This window comes from Scardinius erythrophthalmus (genome assembly GCF_964197995.2).
Source record: "Scardinius erythrophthalmus genome assembly, chromosome: 9".
NCBI classification, from domain to species: Eukaryota; Metazoa; Chordata; class Actinopteri; order Cypriniformes; family Leuciscidae; genus Scardinius; species Scardinius erythrophthalmus.
Genome location: NC_138229.1, coordinates 48,078,338 through 48,097,728, shown reverse-complemented (window position 1 = coordinate 48,097,728; position 19,391 = coordinate 48,078,338). Strand labels below are relative to the sequence as shown.

The window sequence follows — 19,391 nt, the reverse complement described above, 5'->3', positions numbered from 1 at the left end:
AGGTCGTACCAAGCGGCAACATTCTAATCTGAAAAATGAAGCCTACCCGGAAGTGCGAAAAACTGCTATACATCTAAACTCCGCTAGGGGAAGGTCCCAAAAGGGAGCAAATCTCCATAGACCCCCATGTTAAAATGTCTGTTTTCACAGCATAAATTCATGTTTTTACAGTTTGGTCCCATGGACTTTTATTGTATTTTTCGATAGGTTCCAAGTGCCTGACAACTGTGAGGGGGGTGAATTTTTTTCTAACTCGTTAGTTTAGATCGTATTTAGTTATAAAATGTATGACAAATAAGGGCGTGGTTAACTTTGATTGACAGCTTGATTGACAGCTGATAAGGCAGCGCCAATGACAACATAAGAAGCGCCATTTTTTACCACAGTTGAAATATAATACTACTGTTTCTGTATCAGGAAATGTAGTTTTAAGAGTTTTTCAGGCGAGAATGTAGTTGTTTAAAGCTCAAATCTGTGGTTTATTTAAAGATTTATGAAAATTTTATCCAGGTTGTGAGATCCAGTGATGACCGGGCGCAGGGGCGATTCTAGGATTTTCATTTTAGGGGGGCTCAGCCCCCAATGAGGGTATGATTTAAAAAAAAAAAAAGTTAGTTTATGGTCTAATGCTCATTATTAACTAGTTTCTTTCATTCATCCAGTAACAAGCATATGGCAGGGTTTTATAATCACTGAGGTCCCGAATGTGAGGTATTTAGGGGGGTTCGGGGGCATGCTCCCCCGAGAAAATTTAGATTTCTCTGATCTACATATGTGCATTTTAAGATGTTTTGAAGGCCAACAAAATTGGATAACAATAGCTTTAAAACCATGTGCGGGCAGCTGTTTGTTTTTCTCTCCTCATCAGCATCACACTCTTTTTCTCTTTGTTTTTATCTTGCTCTGTCTCTTTCCCTACTAAAGCTGAGCTTTGACTGATATAGGCTTTTCATTTTTGTCTGTCAGTGAAGAAAGTAAACATAGGGTCAACTGATAGGTTGATTTAAGAATCATTTTCTCAGACAAAGCTACCAGGAAAGCTAGGTAACTAAGTTTATTAAATTCATTCACAATATGTACACATTCATTATTGATCTAGGCCTAATACATGGCCGTAGACAGGGCTTTATAATCAAAGAGGTCATAAATTTGAAGTTGTTATGGGGTTAAACATTTTTATTTCTCTGACATGTGCATTTCAAGACGTTTGAAGGCCAAAAAAGGATAAGAAATAGATTTAAAACCTGCTCTCTCCTCATCTCCATTACTCTGTCTTTTTCCTGATCTTGCCCTGTCTCTTCCCCTCCTAAAGCTGAACTTTTTTAATTTACTGAAGGCTACAAATTGTATTATATTAATTCTCAACATGTACACATGCATTATTATTCTTGTGCCTATGAAAACGGCTTTGTTAATGTTTCTTGTCCCCTCACAATGACATAATTACACGTTATATAGGCCTATTTTCAGCTCAAAATGGCGAAATTAGACAAAAGTTTATTAGTTTTCTAATTATTTTTGTCATTCGTTTAACATTTATGACCTAAAAAACTGTCAAATATAAAATGTTTAGTTTAGCTACTTATTCTTAACTCGCACTTGACCGTAAACTGAAGCGTCAGTCGTAAAATTCGCGCTCAGATGAGAAACCGAACCGTCCCGTGTTGCTCCCAATGCTCTAGTAACATAACATTATGTAAACTGCAATGCATTTATGACAAAGAACTGCACCGATGCAGATGTAATATCATAGCAATCTATCAATAAATGCACTCACGACACACCTTGTACTCTCTGATGTTCGCTCTGCTCGGCGCCCCTGCAGATTGAAAAATGCGCTAAATCCAAGCAGACTCAGATAAGGGGAGGAGCCGAAACTTGACGCAGCTTGCCGCCGTTTCAAATGAGTTTTTTAAAAGGCTGAAGCCCCCCTAAAAAGGGCCTAGTGACGCCCCTGACCGGGCGCTTAGCGCGATGTACCCCGCCGGGTACAGCCTTTCCTCGGCTAGTCGTTCTGACATTTGCCGCGGACTCTGGCGTCTCTGTAGTGGTTAAACATGAGATATAATTCGTCTTGTCTATATCTAATGGGCGATTTTTGGTCTCGTGAATCTATAATTTGTTCCCTGGCCAATCGTTTTGGCTGAGGGCTAAGTGAAGTTTCATAACTTTATAAGCTATTTAACTTTACCGTTGTATGGTTAGACTAGAGCGCTGACTTTGTATGTTTGACTGAATTGTTTGCTTTATTTGTATAGCTTCTTGTACCTTTTACTTATACTTTTATAATAGCTAATATTGATAAAACTGAAATTTAACAAAAAGAGACTGGGTTGAGTTTTGTCATTTTAAATTTTAATACAACGAAGATGATATGTAATGTTGTTTACTGCAACATCTGTTGTTTAGTACAAATGCACATATTGCCTGGACCATATTAAAATATTTAATATTTTTATATTATATTTAAACGAAAAGAGGCAGGGTTGTGTTTTATATTTAGTTTTGTTATAAATAGGCAAACGTTATGTGCAGTGAATATAATCAATATGCGTTGCCTGAACCACATTTGTGCGGCTATAATGTGTAAGATTTCTTTAAATGAAAACGAAAAGAGTTAGTATGGTGTTTTATAACATATTTCGTTGCCTGATATACACACAGAGATAACCGGAGTAGCAGAGCGAGCGGAGTGACGCGCGCTGCGTCAGAAGGGGGGCGGGGTTAGGATTTCCCAAGATTTTCCAAGATGGCGCCGCCCATACCCCCCATAAACGGCTTCAAACCCGTTCTTCAGAAAGTCTATGGGTGACGTCACAGGCGCTTTGTCCATATTTTTTACAGTCTATGGGTCGTACACAATATATAGACTGTAAAAAAAATCGGGTCGTTCAGAAAATAGCTTCACTTACCTGAACAGCGGCTCGGTCTGTCTGACGCATAGACAGTATATAAACTGGACACAGCGACCCCATAGGTTTCAACGGAGACAAGTGAAGTCAGTTAGAAGCACTGACTTCCTGATGGCTGAGCAACTGCGCAGACTCAAACTGAGCTTGACGACGTAGATGTGACGTGAACTACCTGTCTGTCTTCTAGTAGCCGTGCCAAGAGAAATCTGAATCATTCCCTTCCGAATCTTGCAGAGATGGAGAGTGTGAGTAGGAGCTGTCCATGAGCTTGGAGCAGGAGCAACTTTTGCTAAGTATTCTGATTAATTACTTTGTCATTTTGCCTCTACGGCCCCCCGATCGCCCGCGAGCTTCTCCTCCCGTCCATACGGTAATCTCTCTACTGTGCGACAGAGAGTCGCTTGGTTATGACGCAATCGTTAGCATACTTTTACAAAAACTGCTTCTACGGGGCCATAACGTAAGATACAAGGTAATGGAGCCTTTTATACATTGTCGTGTTTCTTTAGAAATAAATAATGGACAAAAGGAGTCTTTAAATATAGCAATATGTATAGTATGTATATAGTCTTTCATATATAGCAATTATGGTTAGTAGTTATACAGTATGTCTATTATAATTCTGCTTACTTTTAATCAATCAGTTATTTTAGGATCATTTGAAAGTAATGAATCAATCATCATTGTGAACTTGAAGTAATGAATAAATGACAAACGATTCAACAATTAATAAAGATTGGGTAAATATGATTGTAAAATTATATTAAACTGTAATAGAGAATATAACAAATCAGCTTCAGTTTTCCCACTCAAAGTTTTAAACACAATTTCTGTTCTCCAATGAATTAATATTTAGAGTCAGTTAAACTCATTAATCAATCAGAAATGATTAAGACCATTCGGTTATTTTACATGGCAATATATTTGTCTGTAACTCACTTTATTTTATAGATAGTTTTTGCTGTTGCTGTTGTTGATGATAACTCAGCATTCTTCATTATTGTCTTAAATAAGATGTTCTTCATCTGTGTAAAATGGTGTCATTTCCAGGTGATGCTGAAGGATTGAGTGTTTCCAGAAAGCAGTGCTGATCAGTTTTCAGTGTCAGTTTAGCTGCAGTATGTCAGAGGAAAGAGGAAAGGACTCTCTCTCTCAGATGAGTCTCTCAGAGAAACACAGGTAAGACTGCGTCTGTTTTCATCAGTTTAAACTCCACTGGACTTTGTGTTTCCCTGTCAATAACACAACTTTAAGAATTGTTTTATATTTGCACATGCTTTGTACAATTTCTATTTTTAACTTCTTAAATTAACTCTGACATTATCTATAAAGCCCAGTTTGCTCTATAGAAAATATCACAGTTAATAATTTGTTGATAACCTTCTATACGCTGAATTAATCCAAATAAATGACTTTAGTTTTTAGATCATACAATTATTGACAGACATTAGGAAACAACTAAACACTTAATTTAATTCAAGTATGCTAACACAACTGTGTCACACAGACATCTCTGCTCTCTATTTCTGTCAATAAACAAAAACTTGACATGTTCTCATAAATTAGAGTGAAGTATTTTTAACATATTAAATCTCTCTCATGTATATTAAAGAAATCGTTAAACTAATGTGAGCCAGTAAATAAAGCGATCATTAACTATAAAACAGTAAATTGTGTGAGTGTGTGTATTTCTGTGGAGGATTAGATAAAGACACAGATGTTTTTCCCACACAGTTGATCCTCCTTTACTAAAGTGTTTTCTCTCTCTCTGTTCTTTGTGTCATCAGTGTAAGATCAGGCTCACATGTGTCCAGCTCTGCGTCTCTGAAGAGTGATCGGTCTAAAGGTGGAGAAGTACCAGACTTCAGTGAGAAAACACCATCATCTAATAAAAGGTATTTTGTGTGTTTACATTACATTATAGGGTTGTATTATTTGTCTTATTTGTCTACAGTGGTGTACATGATTGAACTTGACTGAATGAAACCTGAATGAAACCAGTAGGGGCAAGATGGCGGATTAGGTGAACACTCCTGAAGCACCTGCTTGTCTGCAAACAAAAACTGCGCTTTAAAATGGTATAGTTGGCATTTACATGGGCAAGTTGAAATATAGCCTAAAGTAACAGTACAGCGTATGGATGCTCCTAATATTACAAGAGGAGAGAAGAAAAAGTTAAAAGGAAAAGTTTCCGCGTCGCTTCAGGAACAAGTAGGCATGGGGACGCCGAGGGCTGACAACGCTGCCTTGATTGCTGAATTAACTGAAGTTATTTCTACACTAATGGACGATAAGCTAAAAAAAATCACTGATAAACTTACAATTGTAGTGGCACAAAATGAGCAGAGACTTCAATCGGCAGAAGAGCGGATATCAACTGTGGAAGATTCCGTTAAGATACTTCAAACTAAAGTGGCGGTAATGGGAACACAGCTGAAAACAGCAAACGACAAAGTGATCGATCTGGAAAGTCGAAGTCGTCGGGACAATCTCAAAATCCTGAATCTAAAAGAAGGAATTGAAGGGACTGACCCGAAAATATTCCTTGAATCTATGCTCCCGAAACTATTGGGCCTCCAGACTGGCAAGGGCAGGGTGAAGATTGATCGGGCTCACCGTGTAGGACCCAAGCAGGATGATAGACCGCGGGCGATGATCATAAAATTACACAATCCCAGCGACAAAGACAGGATTATGCGTGCTGTGAAAGCCAAGGGGTCACTGATGTTAGAGAATAAGAAGCTGTCCATCTATCAAGATTTATCCCCAGCTGTCCGTGAACAACGACGGGGTTTCAATGAGGTGTGTGAGGCGCTGATCAAAAAGAACATCAGATTCAACATGAAATTTCCCGCAATTCTGTGCCTGTCACACGGAGAAGATCGCCGTTCATTTAGAAGCCCAGCTGATGCACGTGAATATTTGACCACACTCAAGGACTAGTTTATTTTATTTATTTATTTTCTCTCCGCTGATGGGGCTGATTTTTACACTTCTTGGATTAGACTTAACGTTACATCTCTTATTTACGGATGTCCAGCCGAATTGAAGGGGGTGTCTTTGCTGGAAAGGTAGGACCCCCTGTTTGGGTTATATAGCCTACTTTTCTATGCGTGAACTTTGAAATAGGAGGACTACTCTATTTTAACATCATGGAATAACAGTATTGCTTCTTCCTCCTGCAAAGGATAATGCAAGTGGACTCATGAAAATACCCTTATGCCTATTCCTGCTAATCAAAGTAGCCTGTTATGTCGGAATGTGGCTGGAAAGCCTCGGACTATTACTTGTTTTGTTTGGACATTGATTGAAATGTAGACGTTGATTTATTTCATCTAGCCAATTAATTATCTTAAGGATGTAATGACGGGCGGGCGCTTGGAGTGCTCTTTTTTTTTTTCTCTCTCTCTTTTTTATTCTCTTTTTTTCGTTATTCTAATGCCCCTCGTAAAGAGGACTTCTCCCTTTGTTCGTCTTGTATGCTTGTTTTGTGTGTGGCTGTGTTTGTGTTTGTGTGTGTGTGTGTGTGTGTGCGTGTGCGTGCTTGTCTCCTTTCGTGTGATCCTGGGAAAATGTTTTTGTTTTATCTTTTATGGGATTTAAAGACTTGACATATGATGGAGATGATATACATCACTGTATTGATGTTGATAACAACATAACCTGTAAATACTATGACCCTGAGCATGTAAAATGTCTTAATATAGTAAATAACTTCTCATTTCTGCACTTAAACATAAGAAGTTTGAATAAACATCAGGATGAGCTTGTCTCCCTACTCTCAAACACTAAAAGCTGCTTTAACATAATTGGTTGTAGTGAGACGTGGCTAAATTACAAATCGTACATAGATGCCTTAAACCTCGAAGACTATAAATTATATCATAAGGACAGATTTGGCAGATCTGGTGGTGGGGTGTGGCTCTATGTACGTTCGAAAATGCATGCCGATGTTTGCGATCTTGCTGTTAATGACAATCACACAGACTCTCTTTTTATTGAGATAAAAAATGACAAAGGTAAAAGCATTATTGTGGGCGTAATTTACCGCCCCCCAGATTCTGATTTAAACATTTTTAATAACAAACTTGAAGAAATTTTATTACACATAAATAAATTAAATAAAGACTGCATCCTCCTTGGAGACTTCAATATTGATGTCTCCTAGGACGATGCACTCAAAAACGACTTCATTAACACACTACACTCCTCCTCTTTCTTTCCAAATACAAATATATTTACTAGAGTCACAAATACTTCTACAACTGTTATAGACAATATTGTCACAAATATACGAAATGTTAAGCTTGAATCAGGAGTTTTACTTTCTGATATAACTGATCATTACCTAACAATATTGTTTTTTAATTTTGATTACAAATGTTTATCTTCATGTCAACCGGTAAAAATTAAAGTAGTAAACGACAGAACAATGCATCAACTTAAGGCAAGTCTGCAAGCTAAAGCATGGAACACTGTTTATTGTTGCTGCGATCCTGACACTGCATATGATTCCCTGGTAAATGAAATAACAGATTCCATTTGCTGTTCCATTCCTATAAAAACTGTCACACGCAGTAGGGCAGAACACAAACACTGGCTAACAAGGGCAATCTCTAACTCCATCAAACAAAAAAATAAACTTTACCAAATATATGTTAAAAAAACTAATATAGAGAATAAAACTAAATACAATGTTTACAAGAATAAACTGGTACACATAATCAGGAAAAGCAAATATAGTCACTATTCTGAACTTATAAAAACCGCGCAGGGAGACTCCAAGAAATCATGGAAAGTGCTGAATAATGTTTTGAATAGGGGCCATAAAGACACCGTGCTCCCAGACACAATAAATAATACTGATCTTGCAATTTAATAATTATTTTTTATCAATAGGGGCTAATCTCTCAAAACACATCACTCAACCACACAGTGTCTCTTACAAACAATATATGTCAGGCAACTATCCAAACTCCTTCTTCTTAAAGCCTACAGATGCCACTGAACTGCAGAATATCATAATGGCTCTGAAGAGCTCAAATTCTGCTGGAGAAGAAGAAATTAGCAGTAAAATATTAAAAAGTATTGCCAAAGAAATAATTGAACCACTTACACACTGTATTAATCTCTCACTGCTCACAGGAACTGTTCCCAAAATGACAAAAATTGCAAAAATAATTCCGATTTTCAAATCTGGTGATAAAAATGATATAACAAATTATCGTCCCATATCTATCTTACCAACTCTTTCCAAAATATCGGAAAGAGTGGTTTATAATAGACTTATTAATTATTTTAATACCTTGAACATACTCAACCCACCCCAGTATGGCTTCAGGAAAAAACACACCACCTGTATGGCGATCCTTGATCTTACTGAAAAGATCAATGATGCCATTGAAAAGGGGGAATATGGTATCGGTGTATTCTTAGACCTTTCAAAGGCCTTCGATATCATCGACTTCACTATACTACTGTACAAATTGCACCATTATGGAACTAGAGGCCAACCATTGAATTGGTTCAAGAGCTACTTACACCTGAGGCAACAATATGTAACTATTCACGAACAGACATCAGAAAACAAACACATTAAATATGGTGTCCCACAAGGATCCATATTAGGTCCTCTCCTCTTTATTATTTACATTAATGACCTGGAAAATTCCTCAAAGACCCTCCATAAAGTAATATTTGCAGATGACAGTAACTTGTTCCTATCACACAAAAATGAGTTTGAACTTCAACAACTACTCAACAAAGAGCTTCAGAATGTGGATAAATGGTTCAAAGTAAATAAACTATCCATAAACACCAGTAAAACCAACTACATAATATTCTGTCCAAATAAAAAACAATCTAATTTCGAGGATTCAAATTCCCAGATCAAAATAAAGGGAGAGGAACTAAAGAGAGTAAAGACGACTAAATTCTTCATCTATAAAGTCTTTATAGATGATCACCTAAACTTTAAACACCATATTGAATACCTTGTCAAAAAGCTATCAAAATATGTTGGTCTGTTCTTTAAGCTTAGACACCTGCTTCCCCACGCAATACTACTTACTCTTTACAAAACCCTCTTTGAACCCCATTTAAATTACTGCAATATCATATGGTGCAATACCTATCCCACTCATCTAAAAAAATTTGAAATTCTACAAAAAAAAATCATTAGCGCCATATCAAGGTCTGATTTCAATGCTCCAACTCGTTCTATTTTCTCTAGGTACGTTTTTTTAAGACTTACTGAATATAATATATTTCACAATGCATGTACTATGTATCAGGTGGTCTTTGGCTTGAATAGTCTATGTGAGCTTGTTCCCATCCGCTATCCTCGGCACACTTACCTCACCAGAAACACACACATCATTACTGGTAAAAAACGGAGATTAAAAAGCACTGGTATGAGTGTAGTGTGCCGGGGACCGCGGACCTGGAACGAGCTGGATGAAAATTTGAAAAACTCAAGCTCTATTTTTTCTTTTAAACAAAACCTCAAAAAACAATTACTAAGCTTGTATGCATCTTCCTGATGTATGTACTATTTCTCACTCTGCATGTATGTCAGTATAAAATTTTAAATCTTAAGGTAAACAAAATTGTATCTGTTAAATGGGATCTCCTACTTTTTGTTGTATGAATGAGATGTATGAAATGTATTATGTAGGCCACACATTTTTTCATTTTTTTATCTGTCTTTTCTCCTGGTTTGTCATGGCCCCCTAGTATAAGCTTTAGATAGCTTCTTTGGGGACCAGTTCACATGCATGATTATTCCTTTGTTCTATGTTTTATCTCAAGTGCATATGAATATATGTATGTGTATGTGAATAAAAAACTTTCTTCTTTCTTTCAAACAATAAGCCACAATAAAACTCAGTTCCTGGGAACCTTATGAAACTCATTCAGTAACACAATTACACAGGCAGCCACAGGGAGACACAAATACACTATGGAAAATAGATCATGCAACTAACCGTATATATGTTTATCCATCCAACTGTAGTAATAAATGGACAAATGCACAGCTATACTGCATTTAATTACTATTTGCAACATTAAACATTTTCAAATGAGACTAAAGTATCTCCTGTGGTAAAGTTTTCTCTCTGTTCTTTGTGTCATCAGTGTAAGATCAGGCTCACATGTGTCCAGCTCTGCGTCTCTGAAGAGTGATCGGTCTAAAGGTGGATATCCACCAGACTTCAGTGAGAAAACACCATCATCTAATGAAAGGTATTTCATGAGTTTCTAATTTTTTCAGAAGTGTTTAAGAGTTGTATCAGTGAATATCAATCATGAAACATTTTTAGATCCAATATTTATAATTATTTGTCATTGAATCATTTATCATGATATTTATTATTGAATACTCTTGATAAATATTTGATCTGATAATATTTATCAGAGTATTCACAGCTAATGCTTTTTCTCTTTCTGTGAAATTTTGCCTGGAAAATCAGTATTTATTTTATTTATTTGATTACAGGCTTCAATATGAGACATTAGACTCAGACGTTCAGACTCACAGGAACCACGAGCATTTCAAAGACAATCTTCTAGGAATCTTCCAGGTAGGAAAACACATTTTTATAAATGTTTAATATTTCTAACAAACAAATATGTTATTGAACAAAGACATTTTATTTAATTCCTCCAGATCCATTTTTTTCTTTAAATCACAAATTTTTCTATTTGTTAAAAATATCAGCTGGTTAACATGTTAATCTTATAACTGGATTTTTTTATAGATATTATAGTTATTGAATAAATAGTGTTGACCAAATGTAGATGTACAATTTGTTTTAAATTGTGTCTTTTTTCTTACTTTTGTTTGTAGGATCTTGAGAGCAAAATAATCACGTTTCTGAAGAATGAGCTGGAGAAATTTAAGAAAATATTACAAAATGAGAACACACAACACTTTGTGAAGGACTTTATTGAGAACAGATCCAGTATCAAAGAATCAGCTCTTGATCTCACACTACATTACCTGAGAGAGATGAAGCAAGATGAAGCTGCTGATGCTCTAGATTAGAAGGTAAGAGACTCATGATCATCTCTCTGATTGTCTCTTATAAATGTAGGAGAGAAAAAGAAGACTAAATATATCTATTTTCTGTTCCTGTGTTTAGATGAGCTGTTCTTCATTCATCAGCTGAAATGTGGCCTAAAGAAGAAGTATCAATGTGTGTTTGAAGGAATTGCGAAGCAAGGTGACTCCACACTTCTGAATAACATCTACACAGATCTCTATATCACTCAGGGTGGCAGTGAACAGGTCAATACTGAACATGAGGTGAGACAGATTGAAATTGCTTCCAGGCGTCATGAAGCACAAGAGATACAGGTTGAATGCACAAATTTGTTTGAAGCTCCTGAACAAGACAAGAAGAAGATCCGAACTGTACTGACAAAAGGAGTCGCTGGCATCGGGAAATCAGTCTCTGTGCAAAAGTTTGTTCTGGACTGGGCTGAAGGAAAAGAAAATCAAGATATCAGCTTCATATTTCCTCTTCCATTCAGAGAGATGAACTTAAAGGAGAAAGAAAAACTGAGTTTAATGAACCTTATAACTCAATTTTTCCCAGAGACAAAAGGACTGAACCTTACAAGAAGGAATCAGTTCAAAGTGCTGTTCATCCTTGATGGACTGGACGAGTGTCGCCTTCCTCTGAAGTTTGATTGTAATGAGACGTGGCGTGATGTATCTTCACCAGCCTCTCTGGATGTTCTCCTAACGAACCTCATGAAGGGAAATCTGCTTCCTTCTGCTCTCATCTGGATCACCACCAGACCAGCAGCTGCCAGTAAGATTCCTCCTGACTGTATCAACCGGCTGACAGAGATACGAGGATTTAGTGACGCACAAAAGCAAGAATACTTCAAAAAAAGATTCACGAATGAGAATCAGGCCAACACAATCATAGATCACATTAAACAATCAAAGAGTCTCTTTATCATGTGCCACATCCCAGTCTTCTGCTGGATTTCAGCCACGGTTCTCCAGAACATTCTGGAGGAGAAAAGAAATAATGATGTGAAAAACACTCAGGCTGATGAGATCTCTAAAACACTGCAGGAATCAAACACTGAAGACACTCCCAAGACTCTGACACAAATGTACACACACTTTCTCCGCTTTCAGATCCAGCAGAGCCGCCGAAAGTATGATGGAGAATACACACCAGATGTTTCCTGGGATAAAGACACCATCCTTTCACTGGGGAAACTGGCGTTTCATCAGCTGGAAAGAAACAACCTGATCTTCTATGACACAGACCTGGAAGCCTGTGGTATTGACGTCTATAAGGCATCAGTGTACTCAGGCATGTGTACCCAGATCTTTATGGAAGAAACAGGGATCGTTCTTGGTACCATGTACTGCTTTGTTCACTTGAGCATTCAAGAGTTTATTGCAGCCCTTTATGCACATCTGTTTCTAGACATCAACAAGACAAGTGTGTTTGATCATGAGTCTACAGAACAGGAAAACAGAAATGAAACCATGATTGATTTACTCAAGACTGCAGTGGACAAGGCGCTCGAGAGTGACAATGGACACCTGGACCTTTTCCTTCGCTTCCTCCTCGGTCTGTCGCTCCAGTCCAATCGACGACTCTTACGAGGTCTGTTGACACAGCAAGACGGCAATGACCAGAGCAACAAGGAAATAGTTCAGTACATCAAGCAGAAATTAGAAGATGATCTTCCTGCAGAGAGATCCATCAATCTGTTCTACTGTCTGAATAAACTGAACGACCAAACTCTGGTGAAAGAGATTCAGACCCACCTTAGCAAAGGCAGTCTCTCATCTGGTGACCTTTCACCTGCCCAGTGGTCTGCTTTAGCCTTTGTGTTGTTGACATCAGAGGAAGAGCTGGAGGAGTTTGAGCTTCAGAAATTCAAGAAATCAGACGAGTGTCTCATTAGATTATCGGCAGTCATCAAAACCTCCAGAAGAGCTCTGTAAGTATTTTAATATATTTTGTCATGTTTTGCTCTCATCTGCAAAATGTCTTTATCTACATTACTCTATAGTGATTCCTCATCATGAACGTGAACTTATCCCTGTAAAGCCTGACATATGAAATAATGATTTTTTTTTTTTTTTTTTTTGGAGACAGTTTATCAAACCTTTAGACAAAATATAAAATACCATGTAAAAAGGTTATCATATGATACACCAGACTTTAATGACTTATATAGAATTATATATTAGCTCATGTTCATATTTGTGGAAAAAATACATATTTTATTGATATACCCAAACTAGGGGGAAAGAATGTAATTTGGTACAGAGGTTATTTATATTGCCAACAAGTAATATTAAATTCTGAAAGGTTATAATATAAAACATTGATATTTTTATAAAACAGGCTTAAATAAATAGGGCTGTAACGATACACCAAACCCACGATTCGGTTCGTATCACGATTTTTGACCCATGATTCAGTTCGTATCACGATTTTTTTTTGGGGGGGGGGGGGTGATTTTTATTAAAACAATATTTTTTATTAAATAACATTTGTAAAACCTTTATGAACTGAACACCAAAGAACAAGATTGACTATGCAAATTATTAACAATATAAATAGCCATATATAAAATAAATAAATAGCCAAAGCTATAACAAAGCTATTCTGTTTTCTTTGTAACAAAATACTGTTGAAAAACAAACAGAACTAAACTCCATTGTGGTGATGATTCGAGCATGTTGAAAATTCTCCTTCAATCAAGTTGTCTTACATTTACAAAGCAAATTAAATGGCTACTGTTTCACACTGAGGTAACTGAGGCTTACTGCCTGTGCTGCAAACCACCAATCAAACCTTCCAAGTTGAGGTAAATTGTGTTTTTTCTTGCTTTTCCCCTGTCTTAAAGTGAAAAAAGTAGTATTTAATTAAATACATGGTGAGATTACTACATTTCATTTAATTAATCGCATTTATTGTCAATCTGTCTTCGTTTTGACCACGAACCATGCGCTGTCACTTTAATTCAGCGCGTGCAGCACAAAAGAAATAGACTCGTTGCGGAAACGATCTCTGCACTGCTGTATACGCACTGCAACTGGAACGGATCGACGGACGGCAACCGCGTGCAGTGAAAGCTCTGACCTGTTAACATGGGTACGGAAAAAAATATGCACCGCATACGCACTGCAAACGGAGTATGAGTGAAACGGCCGTTACTCTGAGAGTTGGAATTTGGAATTCCTGGAACGCGATTTTGCCTTCTCACACCGTGAAACAGGATCGTGGATCTGAGTGTCGCGATTTCGGTTTCATATCGCGTATCGTTACAGCCCTATAAATAGATTACATATATATTACCACATCATATATTAGTTGTCCCTGTCACGTGTCAGCGTTTGTTTGGACTTTCCAGTTTGAGTTTTGCTTGGTTCATGTTGGCCTTTGTTCTTTTCCCGCCACTCCTTTGTTTCTATGGTTACCGTCATTATCAGTTCAGTTATGTCACCTGTTTAGTCATCATCTTCATTAGTGATCGACCGATATATCGCCAAGGCCGATATTTGGCACTTTTAAAATATCGGCATTGGCCGATACGTTTTTCTGATTGGCCGATGTGTTGGAAGCGGGACTTTTATTTTGACCCCTCCCTTATATAATGGTAGGGGAAACACTGCGATCGAAAAACTTTAAATCCTTAATTTTAAAATATGCTGTGCAGGGTTTCCGTTGTCCGGTAATTACCGGACATTGACCGGAAAAAAAATGAAATGTCCGACAAAAATAAATCTCTCCGGTCAAATTGTCTGATTAAAATTGCCTAATAATCCCGCCCCCCTAACACAATCTGAATTTGAGAATAAGCCTAAAATGTATAAAGCAAAAATACACCGACATTTGGCTATGTTATAAAGGAACAGGCTCTACCGTTTGAAAGTTATTAAACATTATTACATGGCTTGGTTGAATTCCAATGTGGAATGCGGTCTGTTATTTCTTGATATCAGACCGCTGCGAAGCACTAGCGGCACCAGGATTTTGAGGTGCACCTCCAGAAAATGGGCCAGTTAAAATAAGCCAAAAAATAAATAAAAACGGGTTGCCCTTCATCTCCGTTTCAGCGCTTTGGCACTGAGGACAGCGACTCAGTAGCCTACCTGAATTTAATGCGAAAAAAAAAACTTGAACAGGATTTTTTTTTTTTTTTAATACAATTACAATTTCATTGAATATATTTTTAATAAAATTATAGGCCTATTATTTTTAGTTTATTAACAGCAACAACAGCTGTAAAGATGAAGTTGACGATCGCCATCTCCATGAACGCGCCTATAGAGAGAAATGCACATCATGGATCACATAATCAGAGAGTAGCCTATTTCTTTTCGTTTTAAATTGTTTAAAAGATGTTTCAAGCTTTCTTAAGATATATTTCATGTCTGTGAGGCCTACGCTGAGTTTCGTTCAATTACGATGAGATGCGCTCCAGTTCACGAGCAATGCAAGTGACCGCGCGGGTGCCTCCATGATTAGGCCAATCGTCTGCTATATTTGCTGCTTAGCTATATATTAAATACAGGCAATTGGTTGATAAAAAAATTATTAAAATTAAGTTACAATTTATACAAAACGAAATTCACTTCAAAAAAGTCTCTACAAAACCAAACTTAATTAAGTGGTCAAAATCATGTCTGACCCGCATGTCTCTCGATATTGCGCATTCTATCTTACTCGTGCTGTTCACTTTTCATAATCAACATAAATTAAAAAAATAACATTAGAATATTTTAACAAATATTAAACTAAATGAGCTTATTTAATGGCTACAACACGTATAGTAGACAGACTCTCTATTTGTACAAATTGCTGCGCATTCATTTTATTCTGAACTTTGCACACATAAGTTGAAAGGCATTTGTTTGTGCATGGATAGCAAAACATATCTGCAACATTTATCAAGTTCACTGATAATTATGCGCGCATTTATTAGGCTAATTATTATCTTAATGAATAATGAAACAAGGACGAAGCATATAAACTGCGTTGTTTGTTTAGAATGGAATGGATCGCAAATAGATCCGAATGAAGAAACGTATAAAATGGGTCTCGAGTGTTCCTGCAGAGAGGGGGTTCTCGCTGCAGAATCGGATCAAGACGAAGCAGTGAAGTCGCCTTGCGGAGAACAAGGTTATGCGGCTTATGCGCACTGCAAGTTGTAGAGTGACACTGGGAAGTTCGCTTGAGTAAAAACAATAGGCTTCAGATATTTTATGTGGAGAAGGGGGATTGGTTTGTTAAACTATGAATTTGAAACCCTAACAATTGGCGTTGATTGACGCCAAAAGGACGTTCATGTTTTTTTTTTTTTTTTTTTTTTTTTTTTTTTTAAAGTTAGGCTAATAAACATGTTGCATTCGGCCTGATTATGTCATTTTTTAAGTTACATAGCCTGCCTCCAGTTTTCCTCAACTTGACTAATTAAGAGGCGATATTTGACCGGCATATCATTTAAATGTCCGGAAAACGAAACCTCTGCCGGTCACTTTGACCAGCACCATTTTTTTCTAGCGGAAACTCTGATGCTGTGCTATATCCACTGTGTCATAATCATATAGTTTTCACTGTGTGCTGTATGTAATATTAGCGTTACCTTGTCTTTATTTGAAAAAATATGATTACCAGTGCGCACAATATTACCAGATTACTGAGTGCCCTGTTACAGTGTTTGCTTACTTTTTATTCACATATTCATATATTTTTAAACAATTACTTTATTTGTGAAAAATACTGTAATAGGATTGCAGATTCAAGAAGTTGCCATCTAAAGTATAAGCATGTTTATTTTAAAGATTTGTTTTCTAATTTATTTAAAATTTATAAAATATTGATTAAAATATCAATCTATCGGCCATCCTGCTCTCTAAGATATCGCCCATCAAAAAAACAATATCGGTCGACCACTAATCGTCATCTGTCTCACCTGTGTTCTGTTAATCAGTGTAATCTGTGTTTGTATTTAAGTTCCATTCTGTTCAGTCAGTTCTTGTCCAATCTCCGTCGTATTTAGTGTGTGTGAACCTTCTGCCCGTCTTCTGTGTACCTGTATTATTTATATTGTCAGTAAAAGTTTGCATTGGAACTTTTGATTCTCCTTCGTCTTCTTCTGCCTGCACCACACCGTGACAGTCCCTCTGTATCTCCCAGTAATTAGACATTTTAAATGCTTATTTTTTATCAGTAATTCTGTAGTTTAATGTAATAATAATGTAATGTTATATGTAGATTGAGAGATTTACAAATAAACATTTATCAAAAGCCTGTTGTATAATTTTTGATGCACACATTTTAAGATGTTTTTTCTACAATTTTTTTTAAAAAAATATATATTTTTTTTATTTAGTTAATATTAAGTAAAATAAACGATAAATGTAATTTCAGTAATTATTATGGATGCTTTTTTACTATCATTAAATTAATGATATATCACCTATTGATCACCCTGCTCTCTAAGATATCGGCATCAGTCGTTGGTTAAACTTTATCTTGAAATAATAAAAACAAATACAATTTCTTAGGTTCTTAGGTTTAAGTAATCTTAGCTTTACTTAAATCATTAAAGATTTTATAACAAAAAGACATTTACATGTGAATGAAGGCATTTTTAGAATTATAGTGAAAGGCCTTTAACTTGCCATAAAAGTGTGAACTGTCTCATCTAATAGTGTCGGTGCAGTCAAGTCAATAATATTGTTGAATATTAAGTGTCTCCAACTAAGGAAGCCAGAGGCAACAGTGGCAAAAACCCAAACTCCATCAGGTGACAGAAATAGAGAAGAAATCCTATAGCTATAAAAATATTTTTTTCAAACATGCTTCATTTTATCTATTAAATTTGTCACTGAATAAAAAATACTAATGTACAGGAAATAGTATTTTTTTGTAGATGAATGCTGTTTGAATGCTTGTATGCCGTTTATGTAAAAAATAATAATGGAACATGTATTTAATATTTGTACTTAGAAAATGTATTGTATGTGTTCCGTCTAATTCTGTGTTGTGATTTATTGTAGGTTAAATGATTGTAACTTAACAGACAAAAGCTGTTCAGCTCTTGCTGCAGTTCTTGGATCAGATACCAATCTGAAAGAGCTGAACATGAACAATAATAATCTGCAGGATTCAGGAGTGAAGCTGCTCTGCACTGGACTGAAGAATGTAATGTGCAAATTGGAGATACTGAGGTAAGTTAAGCCACAGGAGTCACATGACTAAAGTAAGGTGCAATGACTGACAGGAGGATCCTGGAGGCTAAAAGTTATGAATAAGAATTTGATGAAGGTTTGTCTTTGTTCTATTGTTTTTGTGTTTTTCATTCAAAATAATAATGAGCCACAAACTAAGCAATCCAAAGATCTTTGATTTATTTGTTACAATGTGGGTATAGCATATCATCCTTCTTATCAATTTTGTTAATAAAAGTCCAATGTTTAAAAAAAGTGAATTTTTGATTGTACTATTTTATTATTGATGTATTTTCATTAAAGCTCCAATATGTAGGAATTTTGTAATAAAATTTCCAAAAATAACTTGCACAGTGTGATATATTTCCTCCAGTTGTGTACTTACAATATCTCAAAAGTCTCCAAAGATTTTTTATTTCAGAGAAATTCCGATTTTAAATAACTGGCCGTCCCGGAAAAGAAATGTCGCGCCTCAGTGACGCAATATCCCTTTTTTCCGGTGTGGACCATGTGATAGGATATTCCACCACACCGGATTTTTTTTTTTTTTTTTTTTTTTTTTACAACAACTTTATTGAGGTTTTTTTTTCTTATCACAATAAACAATAAAGACGTCTGACAAAAAATAAAAAAAGAATAAAATAAAAAATATGACCCACCACACCGGAATATCGCATGGTCAAATGCGGAAGTGGTGGTTAAAGCGTTATAGCCATAGACTGTATGGTTATAGCTGTTATGGATCACGAACTCTTTGGCGAGTATGGAAGTGCCAACAAAACGAAAGCGTCCATATTCGGATACATTCAGACTGTGTGACAAACGGAGGAATAAAACCCAGATAAATATCGGCCAGGCGTTTTCGAGATGGAGAGAGCTGCGCGTCAATCTTGGACTTGACCGAGACTCTGGTCTCGCGAGTGTATTGATAGACAGGTAAGACATGCAACTTTCAATAATAGCACTTATAAACAAAGTTATATTGCTCTTTGTACTTTGGTAAGGCTTTTTATCACGTGTGGTGACCGAGCTTATGGCAGTACAATTAAATACAATCGGATATGATGTTAAAAAAATATATTTAGTCATTACTTGCAAATGTTCGTTCAAATTTACTTTTAGATATTGGTTTGAACACGTTACACAACACGGCATTAACCATAAAAACGTAAAACTGCACAACATTAACCAAACAAATCATTTGACAAATAGCTGTATGTTGTAACGGGATAATATAGCATAACATTTCACGT

The 19,391-nt window shown here is 36.3% G+C and overlaps 1 protein-coding gene across 1 annotated transcript in view; it reads left to right on the top strand.

Annotated features, from left to right (window-relative positions):
• Positions 1–4,032: 4,032 nt before the first annotated feature.
• LOC308695671 (uncharacterized protein) overlaps positions 4,033–19,391 on the top strand; it is a gene marked incomplete at its 5' end in the record, with an annotated part of 63,983 nt that continues 48,624 nt past the window's right edge. Inside the window, 6 exons of the mRNA XM_081373849.1 lie at positions 4,033–4,091; positions 4,700–4,807; positions 10,411–10,495; positions 10,762–10,957; positions 11,057–12,890; positions 17,968–18,138. Of these exons, the coding sequence (XP_081229975.1) occupies positions 4,033–4,091; positions 4,700–4,807; positions 10,411–10,495; positions 10,762–10,957; positions 11,057–12,890; positions 17,968–18,138 (2,453 nt within the window). The remainder of the gene's footprint in view (positions 4,092–4,699; positions 4,808–10,410; positions 10,496–10,761; positions 10,958–11,056; positions 12,891–17,967; positions 18,139–19,391) is intronic.